We start from the raw sequence: 20,847 nt of genomic DNA, 5'->3' as shown, positions 1-20,847 counted from the left end.
AGGTGCCGTCCGCAGGGCCTGGGGGCCGGCCGGTCCCGGGGGCCTTCCCTGCAACACCAAGCGGCCCGTGGTGCGGGCCTGTGGGCAGGACCCTCCGCAGTGGCTCCAGGGCGCCAGCCGGCCGCCCACGCTCAGTACCCGCAGGGCTCCGTCACCTGGGCAGCACGCCCAGGGTCTCGGCGTCGCCCTGGGGTTAGGAACAGCGTGTTACAGGCAGCTGGCTGGGCCTCAGCGTGAGAGTTGCCAAGTGGGCAGGGGGCCAAGGGACCGCTGCTCTGCCGTCCCCTGTGCCCCCTTGTGCCAGCCACCAGTCGGCTCACCTGGCCGGGCGGCAGCAGGCAGGGGCTGGGCTCACAGGGGAGCTCCCGCCTCCTGCCCAGCCCTTGGCGGGTCAGCGTGCACCCGGGGGGCCTTTGCACACGCGGCTCGCCAACCAAGATGTGCCTCCTGGACGTCGGTCCAGGCCTCTGCTCATTGCCACCCACGGACCCAGGTCCAGACTCAACCCGGACCCTTCCCGGGATGCACCTGGCAGCCTCTCTGGGCCGGCCTGCAACCGCCCCCCCCTTCAGCTCCTGGCCTCTGCCCACCTGCAGGGCCGCCCCAAGGTCTGCAGATGAATGAACAAGGGTCTGGATGCCACCCGAGGGTGCCGACCCCCGAGGGGGACCCCTTCTCCCACACGGGGTCCAGGGCAGCCTGTGTCAGGACAGTGCGGGGACTTGGGCCGGGAGGGGGCCGATGCCCGCTTCTGCCCTGCCTGCCTGCCTGCCAGGTGGGCCCCTGGGTGTCGCCCCGCCCTGACGCGCCCGAGAGCAGTGGGGACGCTGCTGGGCCTCCTGCAGCGGGCTCCAGCAGCTCGCTCTGGGCGGGAGCCCGGGGGTGGGGCCTGCCCGGGAGCCGGCGACCCGACCTGCGCCACCTTCTGCACAGGTCCCTGCGTGCACCTGAGCCGAGCCCCAGGGGAGGATGCCCAGCTCACTCGATCTCTGCGTGGCCACCGAGAGTCTGGGGTCGGGAATACGGCAGCCCCCGGGCCAGGAGGAGCCCCGGGAGGACACCCCAGGAGGATCACCGGTGAGGCCCCGTCTCTGCCCCAGCCACAGGACGCCCGGAGGAGCTGATGCAAAGGGGCGCCGGCACCCCACAGCAGGGCCAGGAGCGGCTCTGCCCTCTGGACCCGTGACTGCATGGACCCGTCTCTTTGGGACCTCACCAGAGCCCAGGGGGTGTGGGCCTGCTCTGTCCTGGTCTATGTCCCTTCCTAGCCCTGAGCTGACAGCGTGGTTGGGGAGGCCGGGTCACACTGGCTGGCCCAAGACATTCATTGTCTATCCACCACCTGTCCTCTGTGTCTGTCAGTCAGTCACCTAACCATCCATCCATCACCCATCATCCCAGCATCTACCCCCATCACCTACCTACCTACCTATCCAACCATCCATCCATCCATCCATCCATCCATCCATCCATCCATCCATCCACCATTTATCATCCATCTACCCATCTACCTATCACCTACCTATCTAGCCATCTATCAATCCATCTATTCATCTATCTACCTACCTACATATCTACCTATCTATCCATCCATCCATCTACCCATCATCTATCCATCCATCCATCCATCATCCTCTATCTATCAATCCATCTATCATCCATCTACCGATCTATCTACCTACCTACCTATCCATCCATCCATCCATCCATCCATCCAACCATCATTTATCCATCCATCACCCATCTATCCAGCCAACTANATCTATCATCCATCTACCGATCTATCTACCTACCTACCTATCCATCCATCCATCCATCCATCCATCCATCCATCACTTATCCATCCATCACCCATCTATCCAGCCAACTATTAATCTATCTACCTATCCATCCATGCGTTTATCCACTCACTTATCTATCAGCTTCCACCTTCCGTCTGTCATCCATCATCTACCTGATTTTTGACAGCTCTCATGTCTGCCCTTTCCTCTTCCCCGCCTCACATGCAAGCATCTTTCCGCAGCATGTTTGGCTTCCTCCTGGGCACTGCCCGGTTTTCCTGCCCAAAGCACTAGCCTCTTTATGTCGTTCTCATGTTATTTTCCTTGAATTCTTCCTCTTGCCCCTCCCCCGCCGGCCTCTGACACCCGCAGCCTCGTCTTCCTGCAAGAACACCGCGTCTGCCCATTGGCTTTCCACGTGTGGATGCTCTCCCGCTTCCCTCGCTCGCATGGAGCACCTGCCTGCTGCTCTCACGGCCTCACCGCCTGTCCTCGCGTGGCCGCCGTGCGCTGCTCACCCTGCCCTCGCCTGTGGGTGCCTCTCAGCGCTGCTGCGGCTGCACAGCCTCCCTCTGCCGCTCCCCTGCTCCCCGGGGGTTTCCTGGGGGCCAGGCGCCGCCCCTGCCTTCCCTCCTACCTGCTGCCTCACAGTTCTACCTGGGGCTGCGCCTTCCTGCCTCTATGCTGAGCGCCACACCTGACCCTTACCGCCACCTAGTGGCGCCGACAACAATCCTCCAAACTGCCCCTGGTCGCGGTGCAGCCATTCCCCTGGGTGGCCACTGGGGTCCCCACCTTCTGCCAAAATCCAGTGCACCCTAATTCTCAATGGTCTGCCCTGAAGGCCACCTCTTCTGTCTCCCCCACCTCTGCCCAATGGCCACCCCCATTTCTGGGCCTTGGTTCCCTAAAACGCTGCTGTGGTTTCTCTCTCCCTCTCGGGAGACCTCTGACCCGTGGCCTGGCCAAGCCTCCTCTTCAGGAGGTCGTCTCCCAGCATTTTCACACAGAACAATTGCCTCCTTTGCCGAAGAGACGTGTGGCTCCCGTGTGCCGCAGCACCGTGCGTGTTTCACCAACAAGCCTGGCTTCCGGAGGAGGGGGCCTTGGTTCGTGCACCGTGATGAGCAGGGAGCCAGAGCTCGAGGCTGCGTCCCGGGTGCGCGGCTGCACTGCGGGCACAGACCAGGCACAGGAGCCTCAGTGCGCTCGTCCGGAAGGGGGGCGGGCCGAGGGGGAGGTGCCGGTGGCAAGCAGCCTTCCATTCTCCTCCTGCAGAGACTGAGCGGGGGCCCTGCTCCCCCAGCCTCCTTACTTGGTCCATTCAGCCCCTGCTGTGCCCACACGGCCCCCCGTGCGACCTGCGGGCGTACTCTGCCCGGAGGGTCTGGTGCCGGCCGGCACAGCAGGGCGAGTGAGAGGTTCTGGCCCTGCGGCCCCCTTTGGGGTCTCCTGCCCCAGATGCAGGGGGAGCCCCGGGCATGGGGGCTGCCCGTGCATGGGGACAGGGGGGCCACAAGCGAGGCCATACTCACAGAAGACTCGCAGAGTCGGTGGAAGTCTACGCTCAGGTACGCTCGGATGCCGTCGATGGCCCCAGGGAGAGTGAGTCCTCGCAGAAGCAGGGCAAAGAGGACTGCGTAGGGCATGGTGGCTGTGATCCACACGACCTGGGGGAGCACAGTGCCCCCGGGCGTCACTGGCCACCCACCAGCGGGGGGGGGGGCACAGGGTCACCGTGGTGCAGGGGGGGCACAGGGTCACCGTGCTTGGTGGCCTCTGGTTGGGAAACTCATCATCCCAAATGGTCACAGGATGCCAGCTCAGCAAAGTCCCTGCAGCGGACCGTTAATGCCCTCTGTCCTGTAACTTTCCCAGGGATTAAAGCAGACAATTTGGCAGAGAAAGGACATTCCTCTTCTGCATTTGGTCCGCAGCAGTGGGCGGGAGGGGCTGAGGTTCTGATGAGTGAAATGCAGTGATTTACACTGGGTGTGCAAAGGCACACATAGGTGGTGTGTAACAGATGGACTCTGGACTGGGAGGCAGGGAAGGAAAGGAACCTGTCTTTACCGAGAGGCTCCTGGGGGCGGGCATTCCACTGCCCGCATACAGCAAGCGATGGGCACATTTTGGTCAAAATGGCTTTGGGTGCCCAGATAATAACCAAAATATTTTCATCAGCAAAACCCAATTTATGTTGTGCTTGTGTTCATGCTGGAAACACCCTGCTGTGAGCGCCTTCTCCCTGACACTATTCCTTAACTACGGCCACTGTCCACTCCCCAACCCACCACACCCACCTGTCCACTCCCCAACCCAACCACAGCCCCCAAGCTCACTCCCCAAGCACGGCCATGATCCACTCCCAGCAGGCAAGGCCTCACCTTCCCAGAAGTCTTCACTCCCTTCCACAAGCTGAAGTAGAGCAGGACGATGACCAGCACCAGGCAGGACGTGAGCTGCCACCGAGGGGCGCCCAAGTCATCGATGCCGTGGCTCTCGTGAAGGTGCAGCACGCCGCGCCTGGAGGGGGTGGGACAGGTGGCTCCTTCGGGGGGGCTGCCTCCCCGCCCAGAACTGGAACTGGAAAGCTGAGCTTGCCCAGTGGACTTCCCGCCCCCCAGAGACCTGGCAGAGAGCCCTGGGCCTGACGAGCCTGGAGGCCCCACTCGGGAAGGTCAGGCCCGCCGGCCTAGCCGGGATGCAGGGTCTGTGCGTGCAGGGAGCCCACAGAAGCCCAGCCCCGATCTCTCGTCCCCAGCACCCCTGCTCTGTGGAGCTGGGAGAGGAACGGGTGCTTCGGGTCTGAAGGAAAGGAGGGAAACCGGACGGCAGGCACCCGGTGACGTGGCAGGAATGAGGCTGAGCCAGCTCAGGGCACTGACGCCGGACCTGCGGATGCCCTCGCCGCTCTCTGAGGGGACGAGCCGGCGCCACCTGCCCTCACGGCTCCAGCCGCCTTGAGCAGCATTCTGCGGGTAATGACTCGGGATGATTCTGCTCCAGGCTCGCTCCAGAACCTCGTCTTGTGGAGGGAATCCAGCATAAGGGCAGAACATGAGGCCACGAAGAAAGAGAACGGGACCCATGACCCAGGGAGCACTCCCGGGGGGGGCCGTATCCCCTCAGGTCCCCGTGACCGCCCAGGAGAAGGTGGCCGTGCCGTCACGCTCACTGTGCACCTGCTACCTCGCCCCGGCAGCCGGGAATTTGCACGGACGCGGACCCCAGGCTGTGCTGCTGCTCCGGGAGTGCAGGGACCCCACTGTGAAAGGAGCCGTCGCTGCCCAGGTTTGCTGAGGTCCTCAGAAAAGAACCCTGATGCCCACGGTAGGAATCTGCCGGCCCCAGAGCTTTCCACCAGCTACGGGCATCATGGAGCCACAGTGGAGGAATCCAGACCTAGAGACTCCAGAATCAGAGTCTCGGGCCCGGGGAGGCAGTGAGGGCACGAACAGAGCGCAGCTCACCACTCCCAGCTCGCTCAGCAGCGTCCAACCCGTCACGTCACCATCTCTCCTCTACGGAGTGCAGGCTCCCCTCCAGTGACGGGAGCCCCCACCTGACACACACGTGCCGTCCGCTGGGTGAGGTCTAGGAGTGGAGCTCCCTGGGGGCGGCAGAGGGGCAGGCCGCTGCTGCGACAGGCTCAGGCGGCGGTGCTCTGCCTCTCCTGCCCTGAGACAGTCCTCCCCGTGGCTGTCCTCCCCGTGGCCCGTCCTCCCGTGGCCCGTCCTCGCCGTGGCTGTCCTCGCCGTGGCTGTCCTCCCCGTGGCTGTCCTCGCCGTGGCTGTCCTCCCCGCGGCCCGTCCTCCCCGCGGCCCGTCCTCCCGTGGCCCGTCCTCCCGGTGGCTGTCCTCCCCGTGGCTGTCCTCCCCGGGGCCCGCCCTCCCGTGGCCCATCCTCCCCGTGGCTGTCCTCGCCGTGGCCCGTCCTCCCTGTGGCTGTCCTCCCCGGGCCCCCCCCNCGTGCAATTCCCAAAGACTTTCTTTTCTTGCCCCCGCCCCGCCCTGCAGCCTTGCCCCGCCCGATACCCCGTGCGCTGGCCCCCCAGCCAGACTCCCCCCAGTCCCTCTCCTCCCTGACAGGGGCGAAAGCCCGGCCGCACCTCGGCCTCCCTCCCAGGCCCCACACCCCGGGTCTGCGACACGGCAGACAATTAGAAGCTGGATGAAGGACACCAAACGTGTGTTTTCAGATGGGACCGCGGGTATGCGGGGCTGACCCCCGGGAGAAGGGAAGGGACGGGGTGAGCCCGGCAGCGCCCCAGCTTCCTGCCTGGCGGGACGTCCCCGAGGCCGCCAAGTGATGGCAGCACTGGGAAAGCTCGGGCGGCCCGAGGGCTGGGAAGGACGTGTCCCTGTGTCCACCGGCTCCCAGGGCGGGACCCGGGGGCCGGCGGCTGACCCAGTCCCAGAGCTCCCAAGGGCCAGGGCTGGGGGTCTGCAGGTCCCACGGGGGGCTCGGGGAGGCCCCGGAAGCGCCACACGGCGGTCAAGGGGTGGCCGGTCCCTGCCGTGCAGGCCGCCCAGAACCACTAAAGACAAACAGGCTTCAAGACGAAAGCCGCACGCGAGCGAGTTAACTTCCTGCCAGAACTCTTGTAACGTCCCACGAAGGAAGACGGGGACCCTCGTGCGGCAGCACAGCTCACCGCGGCTGGCACGGAACAGACCCACGGGGAGCGCGGCCGACAACCACAACACGACGATTCAGTTGAGACGGGTATGGGGCTAAAGGTAAGAGCTACAATTGCAACGTTCTTGGAAGAAAGTAAGGGTAAGTTTTTGTGAACTTGGGTTTGGCAGTGGATTTTCTGATATGACGTTAAAATCATAAGCAACAACAACAAAATAGATAAGCTGACTTCATCCAAACAAAAAACTTTGTGGATCAAAGGACCCTATTGACAGAGACAAAGGGAGCTCACAGAATGAGAAAATACACGCCAGTCATGTCAGTAATAAAGTAACATCCAGAACATGTGAAGATTTCGAACTCAATAACCAAACCCCCCGGACAACTCAATTTAAAGATGGGCAAAACGGGGCTACGACAAACTAGGAGTTTCCGCACGGCACGGGAGACCACCAACAAAAGGAAAAGTCAACTTTTATCCGAAAAAGATGAAAACACTACCTCAAAAATATGCCTGCACCGCTGTGTTCACCGGAGCATTATTAACGAAGGCCAAGACAGAAAAACAACCCACGTGCCCATCCACAAATGAAAAACAAAACATGGTCCATCCACACGGGGGAGGGGAAGCAGCGAAAGGAAGGGGACTGACCTGCCGCAGCAGGGATGGACCTCGAGGACGTCGTGCTCAGTGAAAGAAGCCAGACGCGAGGACAAACGCTGAGTGATTCTTCTTATATGAGGTCCCTACGGTCACCAAATTCATAGAGACAGAGCGCAGGGTGGTGGGGGCAGGGACGAGAGGGGAAGGGACTTCGTGCCTCACGGGGACAGATGTGAAAGTCCTGGACGCGGATGGTGGCGATGGGTGCACGGCACTGTGACTGTGCTTAATGCTACCGAACCGCACACTTTAAAAATGGTTAAAATGATATATTTTATGTTATGTATAGTTTACCATAATTTAAAGAACTCTCCCCAAAAGAAGGCAAAACACGTTTCAGAAAAACTAAAGCAGAGAGAAGTCATTGCCAGCAAGTCTACGCTGTAAGACGTGTTAAAGGACATTCTTCAGATGGAAGGAAATGACGCCAAAACGGAAATCTGGATCTGCATAGGGCAGGCAGAGCACCAGACAGCGGATATGCTCGTAAATACAAAAGAGAGTTTTTCATTTAAGTGTATTTGAAATGTAATGGACCGTTTAAAGCAAAAATAGTAACAACATGTTGTGAAGTTTATAACAAACTGTAAAAACAAAGCCTATGACAATAAAGGATAGGAGTGAGAACGGGAGCGTGTGTTGAAGGCCCCTAAACTCCACGTGCAGTGGTATGACGCCATTCCAAGGCAGACTGTGACACGGTAAAGATGCATGTCGTAGGGGCACCTGGGGGGCTCAGTCGGTTAAGCGTCCGACTTCGGCTCAGGTCACGATCTCACGGTTCGTGGGTTCGGGCCCCGCGTCGGGCTCTGTGCTGACAGCTCAGAGCCTGGAGCCTGTTTCGGATTCTGTGTCTCCCTCTCTCTCTGACCCTCCCCTGCTCACACTGCCTCTCTCTCTCAGAAATAAATAAAACATTAAAAAAAATTTTAAAACAAGATGTATGTTGTAAACCCAATAAATATCCACAGAAATTAAAATGAAGAGCTACAGCTTATTAGCCAATAGTTCAACTAAAACGAAAGCCTAAAGATTCATTAATTCAAAAGGAGGAAACTAAAAACAAGATGGGACAGACAGAAAAAACATCGAGACGAAAGACCTAAACCCACCCCCATGGATAATTCTCCAATTGGGACCCCAAGGGCAAGACAGAGCCAGTTACACTGGAGAAGCAGCAAGGGCCAGCTCCATGCCGCCTACAAGGCACACGCTCTCAGTGCAACACACGTGGGTTAAAAATACAGGATGGAAAAGGTACCGGTGCAAATAGCCCATCGGAGGGCTGGGGGTGTCTCCTGCCAGACACGGCTGCTCCAGGATGAGGAATGTGACCAAGAGGGACATTTTACACCGGAAAGGGGCCCATTCAAAGTCTTGATCTACACACACACACACACACACACACACACACACACACACACACACACACACACGGTCACAGAGCCGCAGAGGCACAAGGGAAGCTGCAGCTGGTGGAATTGTGAAGACAACGAGACACATGCACATTCACGGCCCAGAGCCCCACAGCGCGTCCCACAGCCGTTGCACGGTGCGCAGTGAGGACGCAGACCTGGAGAGCACCGCAGCTCACACGACCCACGGACGTGGGCACAGGTCCCTTCCCAGCAGCGCCGGACGCTCGCTCTGTGCAAGTGCACCTACAATACTCACCAGCGTAGACCACACACTAGGCACAAAAGGTCTCAGTATAGTTTGGAATAATGAAGCTTTTTAAGTATATTATGTCACTAAATCAGAATTAAATCAGAAATCAACAACAGAAGCATATCTAGAAAACCTCCCAAGATTTCAACGTTAAACGGGAACACCCCCCAAATTTCCCAGGAGCCAAAGAGGAAATTACCAGGCAGATCAGGGAATACTTTGAACTGAATGAAAGTGAAAGCAGCATAAAGAACTTTGTGGGAGGTGGTTAAAGCCGCCTCCTAGAGGCAAATGAGTAGCTTTATGTGCATAGCTTTCTAGTTTCTAGTAGAAAGTAAGCGAAGGTGGTGTTGATAAATGTCTGTGGAACGCGGGACGTGTAAGGTGGCTGGAGTTACACGGGCCTGTTTTGGGGTTTCCAAACCCACAGGCACCGGTCTTTTACACCGTGAACCCTCCACGCCTCCAAACAAAAGACGGGTGACCCCAGTGGTGTCACTTGGCACCTTTCAGCCTCTGCAAGCTTTCCAAACGTTCTGAAGTGCACGGACATCCATCTTGAAATAGTGAGAGACACCCTAGCAGGAGGCCCTAGTCTCCACTTTGTTGGTGTCACGGTGCATCAGACCCAAGCCAGCACTGAGTGTCCAGGCTCCCTCGGTGCGGTGGGCTCGACCACCACCCCCAGGTGCTCACGGACCACTGGGTCCAAGCCTCCCCTTTCTGGTGCCAGGGCGTCTGCCGTAGGCCCCTTCCCTCTGATCACGGCCAAGCTGAGCCTGGGCCACAGGGTGAGGGCACACACAGCCCAGGGCTGTCTCGTCAGCGAGATGTCATTAAATTCGGGAAACGGAGTGGTGAACAGGTCAGCAGCGAGCAACAGCAAACTCGACTCCCCTTTTCCGGACAATTCTAGCTTCCTTGCCATACAAGAGTCCCATCCACACACTCAGGTAGACTTCCCCTCACCCTGTTTCTCACGGACACACCCAGCCAGTCTCTTGGGCAAATCCAGAGGAAGAGACAGGTCTCTAACACCAGCCGGCCACTCCGGAGAGCTGGCGGGGCTGACGGTCCTTCCGCAGGCGGCCCCCGCTTCCCCCAGCCCCACGTTCACTCTCCTCCAGCCCCAGCTGCCAGCAACGGCACCCTGAAATCACAAGCAGGTCCCGTGGCACACGACGGTCACCCTGCCCTGACCACCCTTCCTGGCCACGCTCCGGGGAAAACATCCTCCCAGCCGCGCCTGCAGACCCTCCCAACACGCCTCAGGCCTCCTCGCCCCTCGAGGCCACTTTCCACAACGGAGATTCGGTCCCCACTCGGGGCCCAGAATCCTGGGACAAAGCATTCAGACTCCCAGTGTCTGAAACGCAGCGCAAATCCAGGACACGGCATGCCTACCGGTCCCGGGGACACCCACCTCCCGCTGGCGGCATCCCCGACGTCCGCAGGACAGCCTCCCAGCTGCCCGGAGGCGGTGCTTCTCCCCTGTGCCGGGTCGGGGCCCCGGAGCGGGGCAGCCCCTTCCTCCCAGGAGAGGCCTCCTTGGACTGTTCTGGGATAGAACTGGAGATCCTGGGGGCCTCTGTCCACCCGCCCGAGTCCTCGGTCTTCCCGCAAGGGCGGGTATGACCCCCTGATAGACAGACACTGCCTTTCTCAGTTCACGATTTCCTAACTCCACGCACATTGTGCAAACGTGCCTATTTGCTGGTGAAACCAGAATTGTTTCAATTTTTGTTGGTGGAAGTTCCTTTTGCTAAGTTGTGAGTGGACTCATTTCACATATAAACGTAAATAGGATATACGTAAGTAGGCGGCTGAGAGTCAGTCCCCAAAAGAAACGTCACGGTGGCTGTGAAATTTTGTCATCAGTGGGAAGCCCTGGGGATGCCCTGTGCCTGTCTCCGGAAGAAGTGCCGGGTTTCCAGAGAAGCTGCCCATGGGGACGGTGAGGCAGCCCGAGCTGTGGGGGAGCTGACGGGGGGCGGTCGTCCGGAGCCACCAGCACCCAAGCTCTGGCACGCCACCCGGCCCCACACACATTTATGAGTGCGTCTCTGGCACATCGCTCCACTCCACCAAGGCCAAGTTCAGAATCACCTTGGCAGGGCGGCCTTGTGATACAGTGGGTCCCTGGCAAGTGTCTGCATTGTGAGGAGAAACGATGTGCCCACAGGGACACAGACGGCCCTTCCAGGCTAGGTCGGGCCACGTGGGGACGAGGGCGAAGGGGCAGGAGCTGTGCCCGAGAGGACCCCTAGAAGAACAGATTCAGGGGGAGCCACGTGCCCGCAGGCGGCGGGGGCCGAGTGGCATGGAGTGCGGGCCCGGGGCAGGGAGGGCACCAGGAGGCCACTGGACGTGGGGACCGAGGGCAGACTCGGCAAGAACTAACGCTTTGTCTGTAACAGGAAAAGAATATCTCGGGACAAGCAACAGCCAGCGTGGTTCAGCAAGGCTGGAGGTCGAGTCCTGCTCAGCACGCAGGGCGGCGGGGGAGCAGACGAAGCAGAGCCCGGCTCACTCTGAGGGTGGCCCGCGCCCACACCCTGCACCCCTGCCCTCTGTGTGCAGCCTCTGGCCAGCCTCCCTCGCTCCCACGGTGGCCGGTTCTGCCCTGCACCCCTGCCGAGGACTCACTCCGCAAGAGCGTTGCTGAGCCACCAGAAGTGGGATTCAGAAAGGCATGTCCACAAGAACCCCCAGGCACGGAACGTGGGCGCAGCACAGGACAAGGGCCCTCACCACACCTTGCAGTGAGCAGGGGCAGGGCGCCCGACCCCCAGGGCTCCCGCGTCCTGCCCTTCCCGAGGCAGCCACGGAAGGACCGTGTCACCGGACCCCCACTTACTCAAAGTACTCAGTGGCGGGCGTGGTCAGGAAGGTGTGGTTGGCGCCCGAGCTGGAGCCGGCGGAGTGCGCGTCTGAGCAGTTGGGGGTGTTCCACGTGTTGTTGCAGTGGACCCACGGCAGCTCCGCGGCGAAGGAGGAGAAGAAGTAGTGCAGCGCCCAGGCGATGATGACGTTGTAGAAGAAGCCCACGTACAGGGAGATGAGGATGACCGTGAAGCCCACGCCTAGGGCAGGGGAGCACACAGCGGTCAGCAGAGCGCACGGCCACCTCCCCTCGCCTGGGCCGGCGCCTCGGACCTCGGACGCCGGGCAACGTCTCTAAGCACCAGAGACAACCAGTGAGAGCTCAGATGCCACGCTTCCTGCCACGGCCACAGAGCAGGGGCTGCGCCCAGCCCCCAAAGCAGCCGTGGCCACCCGTGTGCACCTGGAGACACGCAGGGTTGCCAGGGCCACCCTGGCAGAACCAGTCACCCACAGACAGGTGGCGTGACTGGGACCGTCTGTGGCTATCCGCTGCCACCAGCAGTCACTCCACATCAACAAGGTCATGCAGGGCCACCAGGCCAGGCAAAGCTATCGGTCACTTAGTGTCACCCATCACTGTGCAGGACCACCTGGGACCCAGGAATACAGAGCACCACCAAGACCCAACAGACACCACGCCAAACCATACAGGGTCCCCCACGAATACCTAGTAGCTCCCAGAGCCATACAGGGTCACCAACGGTCATTAGATAACTAGGGTCTGCCATGGCCACACACAGCTACCAAGAGCTACTCAGAAACATTTATGGGCACCCATAGCTGCTCATACCCCCTCAAGAGCAAGCAGGGCCAGCAGAGTCATCTGGATTTATTCATAGGTACCTAGAGCCACCTGGAGTCACCCAGGGCCATGCATGACCACCCAAGGTCACCCAGGGCCATGCATGACCATCCAGCGTCACCCAGGGCCATGCATGACCATCCAGGGTCACCCAGGGCCATGCATGACCACCCAACGTCACCGGGGCCTGAATGACACTCAGGGTCACTGGGGCCATGCATGACCATCCAGAGTTTCCTGAAGCCACTGAAGGCCTTTTCAAGTGACCTTTCCAGGATCAAAAAACCTGGCATTTGGGATCAGTCACGGAGGGGCTCCCGGCCCCTGGTGAACTAGGGCAGAGTGGCAAGTGGTCTTGGGGGCTGTGCTGTCCTGACTCGTGGCAGATGGGTCTGGCCTCCACGCAAGGGCCAAGATGCCCTTCTTCCTCGGTGCCAGGCAAGCAGGCCCTGGTCCTGCCACGGCAGCCCCTGCAGCAGGCCCCGCGCAGGGCTGCTTTCATTCCAACTCTGCTTCTCGGCTTCCCAGACAGGACCCGTCGGGACTCGGGCTCCGGCCTGCTGCGCTAAAGCCGCGTTGGCTGCCACCCCGCGTCCTGCCCGCCTGGGGGTGGAGCATGCCTTCCAGGTGGCGTTTATAGGGAGACGCTTGGGTTGTCCTTTATGAACAGAACCCTGAGGAGAAGTAACTTTCATGCTCAGGGCACCTCATGAAAGCTGCCTTCCGATCCTGAAAGCGGAGAGAGAGGCAGTAAAACTTACTGGTGCGCATACGCTAAACAGATCCAGGATCAGGCGCGCCCTAAAAGCGCAATAGGCCCTGTGTGTGAACCCTCTCGGAGGCCGTGGGTGGAAGCGGCAGTGACCCCAACACAGTTTTCTCTGCAAGGCCCCCAGCATGGACTTGTTCCCCCCTAAACAATGGTGCATTGCAACGCTGCTCCCTGGGTTCCTCAGGAGAGAGGCCGGGCTGTGACTTACAGCGAATCTGCCTAGGCAGCGTGCCGGGGGAAGCCGTGCTCCCCAAAAAAGTGCTGCAGGGAAACGGTGCTCCCCGGAGGATGTGCTGCGGGGAAGCCGTGCTCCCCAGAAAAAGTGCTGCGGGGAAACGGTGCTCCCCGAAGACGTGCTGCGGGGAAGCCGTGCTCCCTGGACAACATGCTGCGGGGAAGCCGTGCTCCCCGGAAGACGTGCTTTGTGTGTAAAAGGCCACGATGTCGGGAAGAGCATCCCAGAAGGTTCTCCCTGGCAAGGGGCTGACTGTGGACGCCTGCCTTGAATCATTTTAAGGTTAAAAGGGTGCGAGCCAGAACCTGGGCCTGACGCGAGGGAAGTCAGGGGGCCTCTGAGCCAGCACTGGAGCAGATCCAACCCCCGTCGGGAGGAAGAGCCAACTTGGCTCCTGACCCTTCCTGCGCCCCGTGCTCCGTGCACAGCCCTCTTCTCAGCTAGGTTTCTCAACCTTCCTGCCAGAGTGACAAGGTCACTGTGGGCGTGCCCCGTGGCGCCCAGCGCCAGAGGCTCTCCCGCAATTGAGGTCACCTCCCCCGTGCTGCCCTCCAGGTCCTCAGGAAGTTGGCTGTGAAGGTGGGCCGCTTGTGGAGTCGCTCCGAGCTCTGTCCCAGGTGGACACAGCCTCACAGCCTCACAAGCTCACGGCCTGGGCCACCGTCACCAGGTCCCCATTTGCATCACTCAGGGTCCCCTCCCGGGCGTTGCCTGATCCCCTGGCATCGCCAGAGCCTCTAAATAAAGCTGCACTTGACAGACCTCTTCCTTCCCGGCTGGCGTGGGACAGCGCCCCCCGGCGGGTGGGGTCGCCCTGTCCTGAGTTCCCAGGGGCACCCAGGAACCNGCCACTGATCTTAACGTCCGGTTTCTGAAGTTTGTTTTCCTTAGTATTTCTTTATGTTAATTTTATAATCTTTAGCTTTTACAGTAAATTGTACGTATTTTATCTCATATTAAGGTACTTTAAATTCTTTTTAGAAAGAGGCGTTTGATACATCACACCAAAGTATTACTCACTACAAATTATCACAACTGCCTTACACTCCATAAAACGGGGTGGCCNACCCCCACCCCCACCCCACCCACGCCCGCTGCCTCCAGAGCCTGGGGAGCACCGGCCACAGAAGATGCTCCTGGAGGAGCAGCCTGGCGGGCCTCACGAGGGTCCCAGCAGGTCACCCTGGGGAGGGGCGGGACAGAGACATAGAGAGATAGGGAGAGACACGGAGACAGGGAGACACACAGAGAGAGACAAAGAGACAGAGAGAGAGAGACAAGGAGACAGAGACAGGGAAACAGAGACACAGGGCAACAGAGACAGAGAGAGAGGAAGATGGGGATCGAGAGACAGGGACACAGAGGGAAACAGAGAGACAGGGAGAGACAGGAAGAGAGATGGGGAGAGGCAAGAGAGACAGAGACAGGGAGAGAGAGTCCACCCACAGGGGGCCTCCGCACGGATGCCCGTCCGGAGCTGGACAGGGGCCTGGGGCTGCGTGGGGCCTGGACGCGGGGCTGTGGGGCACAGTGAGATCTGAAGGGAGCGGGTCTGCCCACGGGTCCTCCTGCTGGAAGGAGGGGGGACGCCCACACCTGGACCCCACTGGTCTCCAAGGGCGCAGGAACTCCCACCTACCGGCTCACGTCTTCCTAATCACCCCTTCGTTAGGATTAAGTCCTCTGAAATCTTTGCAAATTATCTACTGACACTTTATAAACCGCAGCATAAAACCCACACTGGCAGCTTTTCCAGAGAACATTCTTCTCGCGGCAGGACACGCAGACGCGGGGTGGTGGGGGCTCCAGACACAGGCGGATTGCTCGGGGGTCCCCCTGGTGGGACAGGGGGCCAGGCTGGGGCATGAGAGAAACGGACACGGATGTGCTGCAGGCCCGCGGGGCGATGCCCGCAAAGCCGCAAGCAGAGCCCGCGGTCTGGGGGGCAGCGGGAGGCCACCGCTGTCCCGCCCCCCCCTCCCCCCGAGGTCACCACGGTGCATCCATACGGCACCGCCCACAGCACTCGCCGTGGGCTGTGAGTGCGCCCGGGCTCTGGCCGCGTCCACACCCCGCCGGCCCAGAGACGCCAAGCATCTGCTCCTGGTGCCCGGAGTCTGCTGTCCCCTGCCACGTCCCTCGGTCAGGGCTTCACGGCGGAAGGGGTCTGTGTGCGACCCTGTCCCCTGGCCCCCAAGCCACAGCCTGGGGGTGCAGTGGGGTGGGGGTGGGGGCAGACCTGTCTAGTTCCGTTTGGGGGCCCAGGGATCACGTAGCCCAGGGACAAGCTGCTACCGTCCTGAGGCTCAGCAAGTGGGCCACGAAGAAGGAAGCCCGCACAGCGCCTGGGGGCACACGGGCCGGGCGTCCCCGTGCTGGGAGGGCGACGCCCCCGGAGCCCCCGCTGCTCGGCTGTGAGCAGCTGCCGTCACTGACCGGGACCCACCGCCCGTCCTTGCGCCCTGGAGACCACAGGGCTTCGGTTCTGCTCTCGGGCAAGCACACCGACTCCTCAAGGACTTCTCTGGAAATCCACGCACCCATCTTTCGGGAACCACTGTCATAATGAAAGCCGGCAGCGCCCCCGTGTCTCCCCCACGAATCCTTCCCGAGCCCCGGGCTCCTGTGGCGGGTGTGGCCTGGAGGCTGCACGGGGCGGCGGGAGGCCTGGGATCAATCCCAGCTGCCCCCTCAAGCCCCGTACCCTTCGGTGCCAGAATCTCCAGAACGGGGCAACGGAGAGAGCCCTTCCCCGGGGTCCTCACGAGGTGGAGGGAGGCGGCCCCGGAAAGCTGGCCACTAGGCACGGCCCTCTGCTCGGCACAAGGTGTGCTTGCCTCGTGGTGCCCCGGCATCCCAGCAGCGCCGGAGGGCTCAGTGCGAAGCCAGATCGCTAGACACACGGCAGGTGGCCCGCCAGAGAATAGAGAGTGGGAGCAGATGGAGATGGACAGGGGACGGGCGGGGTGGGAGGCAGGTGACAGATGGGTGACGGGAGGGACGACAGGTGGGGGTGCAGACACACAGTAGACGGCAGGGGGTTGACTGGCAGGTGGATGGACATGGGTGACAGATAACATGAGTTGAACTGCGTCCCCTCCAAATTCACGTGCTGGACACGGAGCCCCCGGACATCACAGTGTGACCCTATTTGGAGGCAGGCCTTACAGGGCGACTAAGGGGAGCTGAGGCTGAGAGCGTGAGCCCTAGCAGGACCGGCGTCCTTAGAAAACAGGGACATTTCGTTATGGAGCCGCGCGTGGGGGTCTGAGACGGATGCCCGCCCACAGCCTCAGGAGGCATCCGTTCTACCGGCGCACCCCGGTTTCGGATTTCTAGCTTCCAGAAGCGTCTACTCATCAGGGCGCCCGGTTTGTGGAGGGGTGCGTGCGGCCGTGGCAAACCCACGCAGAGTTGACAGGTGGACGGACCGTGACGGGCAGAGGACAGACTGACAGACAGACGGGTGCTTTGTCCATCTACCGCGGTAACACTGACGACCAGGCTCAAGGACGGCAGGCGTCGCGGCAGGGCACGCGCTCCCGAACCCTCCGTCGTCTCAGAGCGACAGCAGGGCCAGGGTTAAAATGGCACGTCCAGGGCCACCGACACCCAGCACAGCAGGGCCGGACGCGCAACACGTGGGCTGTGCCGCCCCAGGCGCGGGGGGCGTCCCGCCATTACCTTTCAGGATGGGGCAGATCTTCCAGACGCCGGCCGCCCCTTCCCTGTTGAACTGCCCCAGGGCCAGCTCCATGTAGAAAAGCGGCATCCCGGCAATGACCATGAAGAGCAAGTAGGGGACCAGGAAGGCGCCTGTGGGACGGGACAGCGCGTCAGCCCGGGGTGGGGGCGCGGGCTGCGGGAGGGCCCGTGAGGTCGCGGGGCCGCAGCCAGCCCAGCACCGCCCACCAGCAGGCCAGGGGCACGGCCATGCCCACCCATCTCCCGTGTGTTTCTCGCTGAAGCTCCCCGCATGGCACCCTCCGAGGGGAAGCCCCGGCCGGGCTGGCTGAGCCCCTCTCTCCATGGCTGCCCCCCACTGTCATCAGCGCCCCGACACGTCCCCGCGGAGACCCCAGCCATCCCTTGTGCCACATTATGAAAGCAGCCCAGGAGCAGAGCAGATAAAGCCCCTGCCCACGCAGCAGCTTTGTCCTGGGTCCTGCCCGCCCCTGCCCTGCAGACGCTGGCCTCTCCCCTGCTGGGCGGCAGCTCCTCTGCGAGCTGAGGCCAGCCCGGCCTGCACGGCTGTCGCCCCCCCCAGCTCTCCGTCCTGAGCCTGCGTCACCCGGGGGCTGTGGCTGGCAGGTGCCGGTCAAGGGCCCGGAGTCCCCCCAGGGTGGCGCCTGGCCCTCCCACGGCAGCCCCTCGTCCCAGGCGCAAAACTGGGGGCCCCTCAGTCCTGCCTACACAAGGGGACTTCGCCGCGCCCTCTTCCTGGGGTCGGGGGGGGGGAGGCGGGGAGGCCACGGCTCTGTGTGTGTGTGCAGCTGGCCGCATGTCCCTGGGCCCCAGTGTTCTCCCCTCAGCCCGGGGTGGGGGGGCCCGGGCGGTCCCTCCCCAAAGCCGTCACGTGCGGTAGTGGGTGACCGCGGGGCATGGGCGCCAGGGCTCAGGGGAGCGAGCACTGGCCCAACAGGCTTCCCCGCTTAGGGTTTTGGGTGACCTGTGCCTTACTGTCGTTTTCTAGTCCAGAGGCAGTTGAGGGTCTAGGGCTGGCTGAGTTCGGGGGCAGGGGGAGGGAGACGGGGTCCCTTCCAGGGCTTTCCCCGCTCCTCCAGATTCCAGGGGCTCCATACACTTTTGTAAATACTGGTTTAAGTCGGCCAAAGATCCCACTCTGCAGACTTTCGAGAATTTTCTCCCCAAAGCGAGAGGCATCTTTGAGAACAGAAGGCAGAGCCGTGCTGCCCCGGCCACCAGCCCTGTCCCTGCTGTCCCGGCCTCGGGGCCGCGGGCGGGAGGCGCAGATGCCCAGAGAGATGGCCCCAGCCGCGGACTCGGCACCTGCCGCTGCTCGGTGAGGGGCTGTCTCCGTGCCCAGAGCCCCCAGCGCCCCTCGCAGCCCCCTGCACAGTCGGGAGGCGGGGAGGGCCAGGCTGGGACTCACCGCCGCCGTTTTTGTAGCACAGGTAAGGGAAGCGCCAGACATTGGCCAGGTCCACGGCGAAGCCGATCACTGACAGGAGGAAGTCGATCTTCTTGCTCCAGGTCTCCCGTTCCTGGGGCCCCACGGGGGTCTGCGGGGGGTGGATGAGGGTGGAGCTCGTCAACTGCACCCCATTCTGCTCCTTGACCAGGACGAGCTCCACCGCCTTGGGGCCCGTGGCGTTGGGCTCCTTAGCTGGGGCCACGGCGGAAGACATGGGCACCACCGGGCGCTCGCTGTTGCTCCTGGGCAGCCTGGGGCCTCGGGATTCTGTGCGTCCCGCGCTGGGTCTGCAGCCCGCACAGGAAACAAGCACACACAGGAACGCAGTGACTTAGTGGCCGGGCCTGCGGGGTGCCTCGCGGCGAGAGCAGACACTGCGGCCGAGCAAGCACATTCCAAGCACCTAAGACGCCACAGCCAAGGCTGAGGACAGGAGGAGACGGGGAAGCTCTTGTGGGGGTGGGGGTGGGGGAGCCCGTGCAAACCTCAGGGCACACACCTGCCTTGCCCCCCCTTCCCTGGCACCCCTCTCTGTTCCTATCAAAGTGCATGCTGTGTCATCTCTAATTCTGTTTTTTAAAATGTTTATTTATTTTTTGAAAGAGAGAGACAGAGTGTGAGCAGGGGACAGGCAGAGAGAGAGGGAGACAGAATCCAAAGCAGCTCCAGGCTCTGAGCTGTCAGCACAGAGCCCGATGTGGGGCTCGAACCCACAAACCGTGAGATCATGACCTGAGCTTAACCGACTGAGCCACCCAGATGCCCTGTAATTCTGCTCTAATAATAACGTGAAATGTCACCTCTGCCCACATTGCCAGGGAGCCATTTTACAATCTTCACATCGCATTCAAAGTTAAGTCTTTCTAGCAGGGCACATCTAGTCTTTATACACAGCAGTGAAGGTAAAGAGCACGTTTTTATGCCCAGAACCACCCATGGTGATTCCATTCCTCGCTCGATGCCCCCAGGATGTCCTCCACCTGTGGCTGGGGACTCGGGCGCCCCAGCTGCAGGCGGGCACGCCACAGCACCGTCGGCATTTAGCTGGGGGCAGACTTGATCTTGTAGCCAGTAACCTTCCCCAGGAACCGCTTCTGAGACACTTTCCTAAAGCCCCGTGCAGCATAATCGAGGAGAACAGAAGAATCACACACAGACCACACAGCAGGTGGCCCCGATGGCTGCCGAGAGTGCCTTCAAATAGGCTTCTGGGTCCATCAGCATCGTTTCCACTGTACATACATGCACGCACGCACATGCCTGCACACACACACATGCACAGAGACACACATATACACATGCACACCCACACATTTGCACACTCATATAACTCTCACAGACACGCACGCACACACGTGTACACACACAATGCACACCCACATACATGCACACACGCACACACATACACGCACAACACACGCGCGAGCACACGCATACACATGTGCACGCACACACACGCATGCACACACATGCACACACGTGTGCATGCACACATATACACATGCACGCACACATATGCACATGCACACACATGCACACATGCCCTGGCTGAAGCAGAATAACCGATGTTGGCTCTAATGGGCGTCATTTGCCTCTGCATCCGGACTGGAACACCAACACACAGACCTAAGTTACTTTCCCCACCACCTGCCTGCGGTCCCTTCTCCAGGGACGCACCCAACCTTCCTGAGATGTGGGAAAACCGGGTCGGATCGGAGGCGCTGAGGACCAGGTGGGGCCGCCTGCAGCGGGGTGCAGCGGGGAGGGCTGCGGGGTGCAGACCGCGAGCCCCGGTGTGGCTGCAGCGATGGCCCTCGCAGGAGGAGACCCGACTCCTGAAGCTGCGGCCTCAGGGGCCAGGTTTGGGCCCGGAAAGCAAAACGTGGGCTCTCGGAAATCTCCGGAGAGGCCGCACTGGCTCGCTGGCCCCTGTCCCTCCCTACAGGCAGCGCGGGCACGGAGCCCCGCTCCTCCGCGTCCACACCGCATCCGAGCCACCCGACCGTCTCCTGCCGAGACAAAGCGCCGGCCGAGAAAACCACCCCTATCGGCTCCGGAACCGCTTCGCCCCCGTCTGCCCCACCCTGTTCAGCAGGGAGGACGCGGCGGCCGCAAGGGCCCGCGCGACCCCCGGAACTCCAGGGTCCCCCGGGGCGCGATCCGCCCCGCCCGGCTTCTCGGCCGCCGACGGCCGGAGGTTGCGCACGGCGTTGTCGGGGCGCCCTGCACCCCGGTCCGCGACT

General features: G+C 61.4%; 1 protein-coding gene across 1 annotated transcript in view; it reads right to left on the bottom strand.

The window, feature by feature from the left end:
* SLC6A3 (solute carrier family 6 member 3) overlaps positions 1-18,818 on the bottom strand; it is a 36,063-nt gene extending 17,245 nt beyond the window's left edge. The window contains exons 1-5 of the mRNA XM_077749440.1: positions 18,563-18,818; positions 17,134-17,265; positions 11,612-11,837; positions 4,169-4,307; positions 3,317-3,451 (exon numbers count right to left, since the gene is read on the bottom strand). Coding sequence (XP_077605566.1) covers positions 3,317-3,451; positions 4,169-4,307; positions 11,612-11,837; positions 17,134-17,265; positions 18,563-18,818 — 888 coding nt within the window. The remainder of the gene's footprint in view (positions 1-3,316; positions 3,452-4,168; positions 4,308-11,611; positions 11,838-17,133; positions 17,266-18,562) is intronic.
* Between the last annotated feature and the right edge of the window lie 2,029 nt (positions 18,819-20,847).

Source organism: Crocuta crocuta, unplaced genomic scaffold (genome assembly GCF_008692635.1).
Source record: "Crocuta crocuta isolate KB4526 unplaced genomic scaffold, BGI_CrCroc_1.0 scaffold89, whole genome shotgun sequence".
NCBI lineage: Eukaryota > Metazoa > Chordata > Mammalia > Carnivora > Hyaenidae > Crocuta > Crocuta crocuta.
This window is presented reverse-complemented; position numbering and strand designations above follow the sequence as displayed.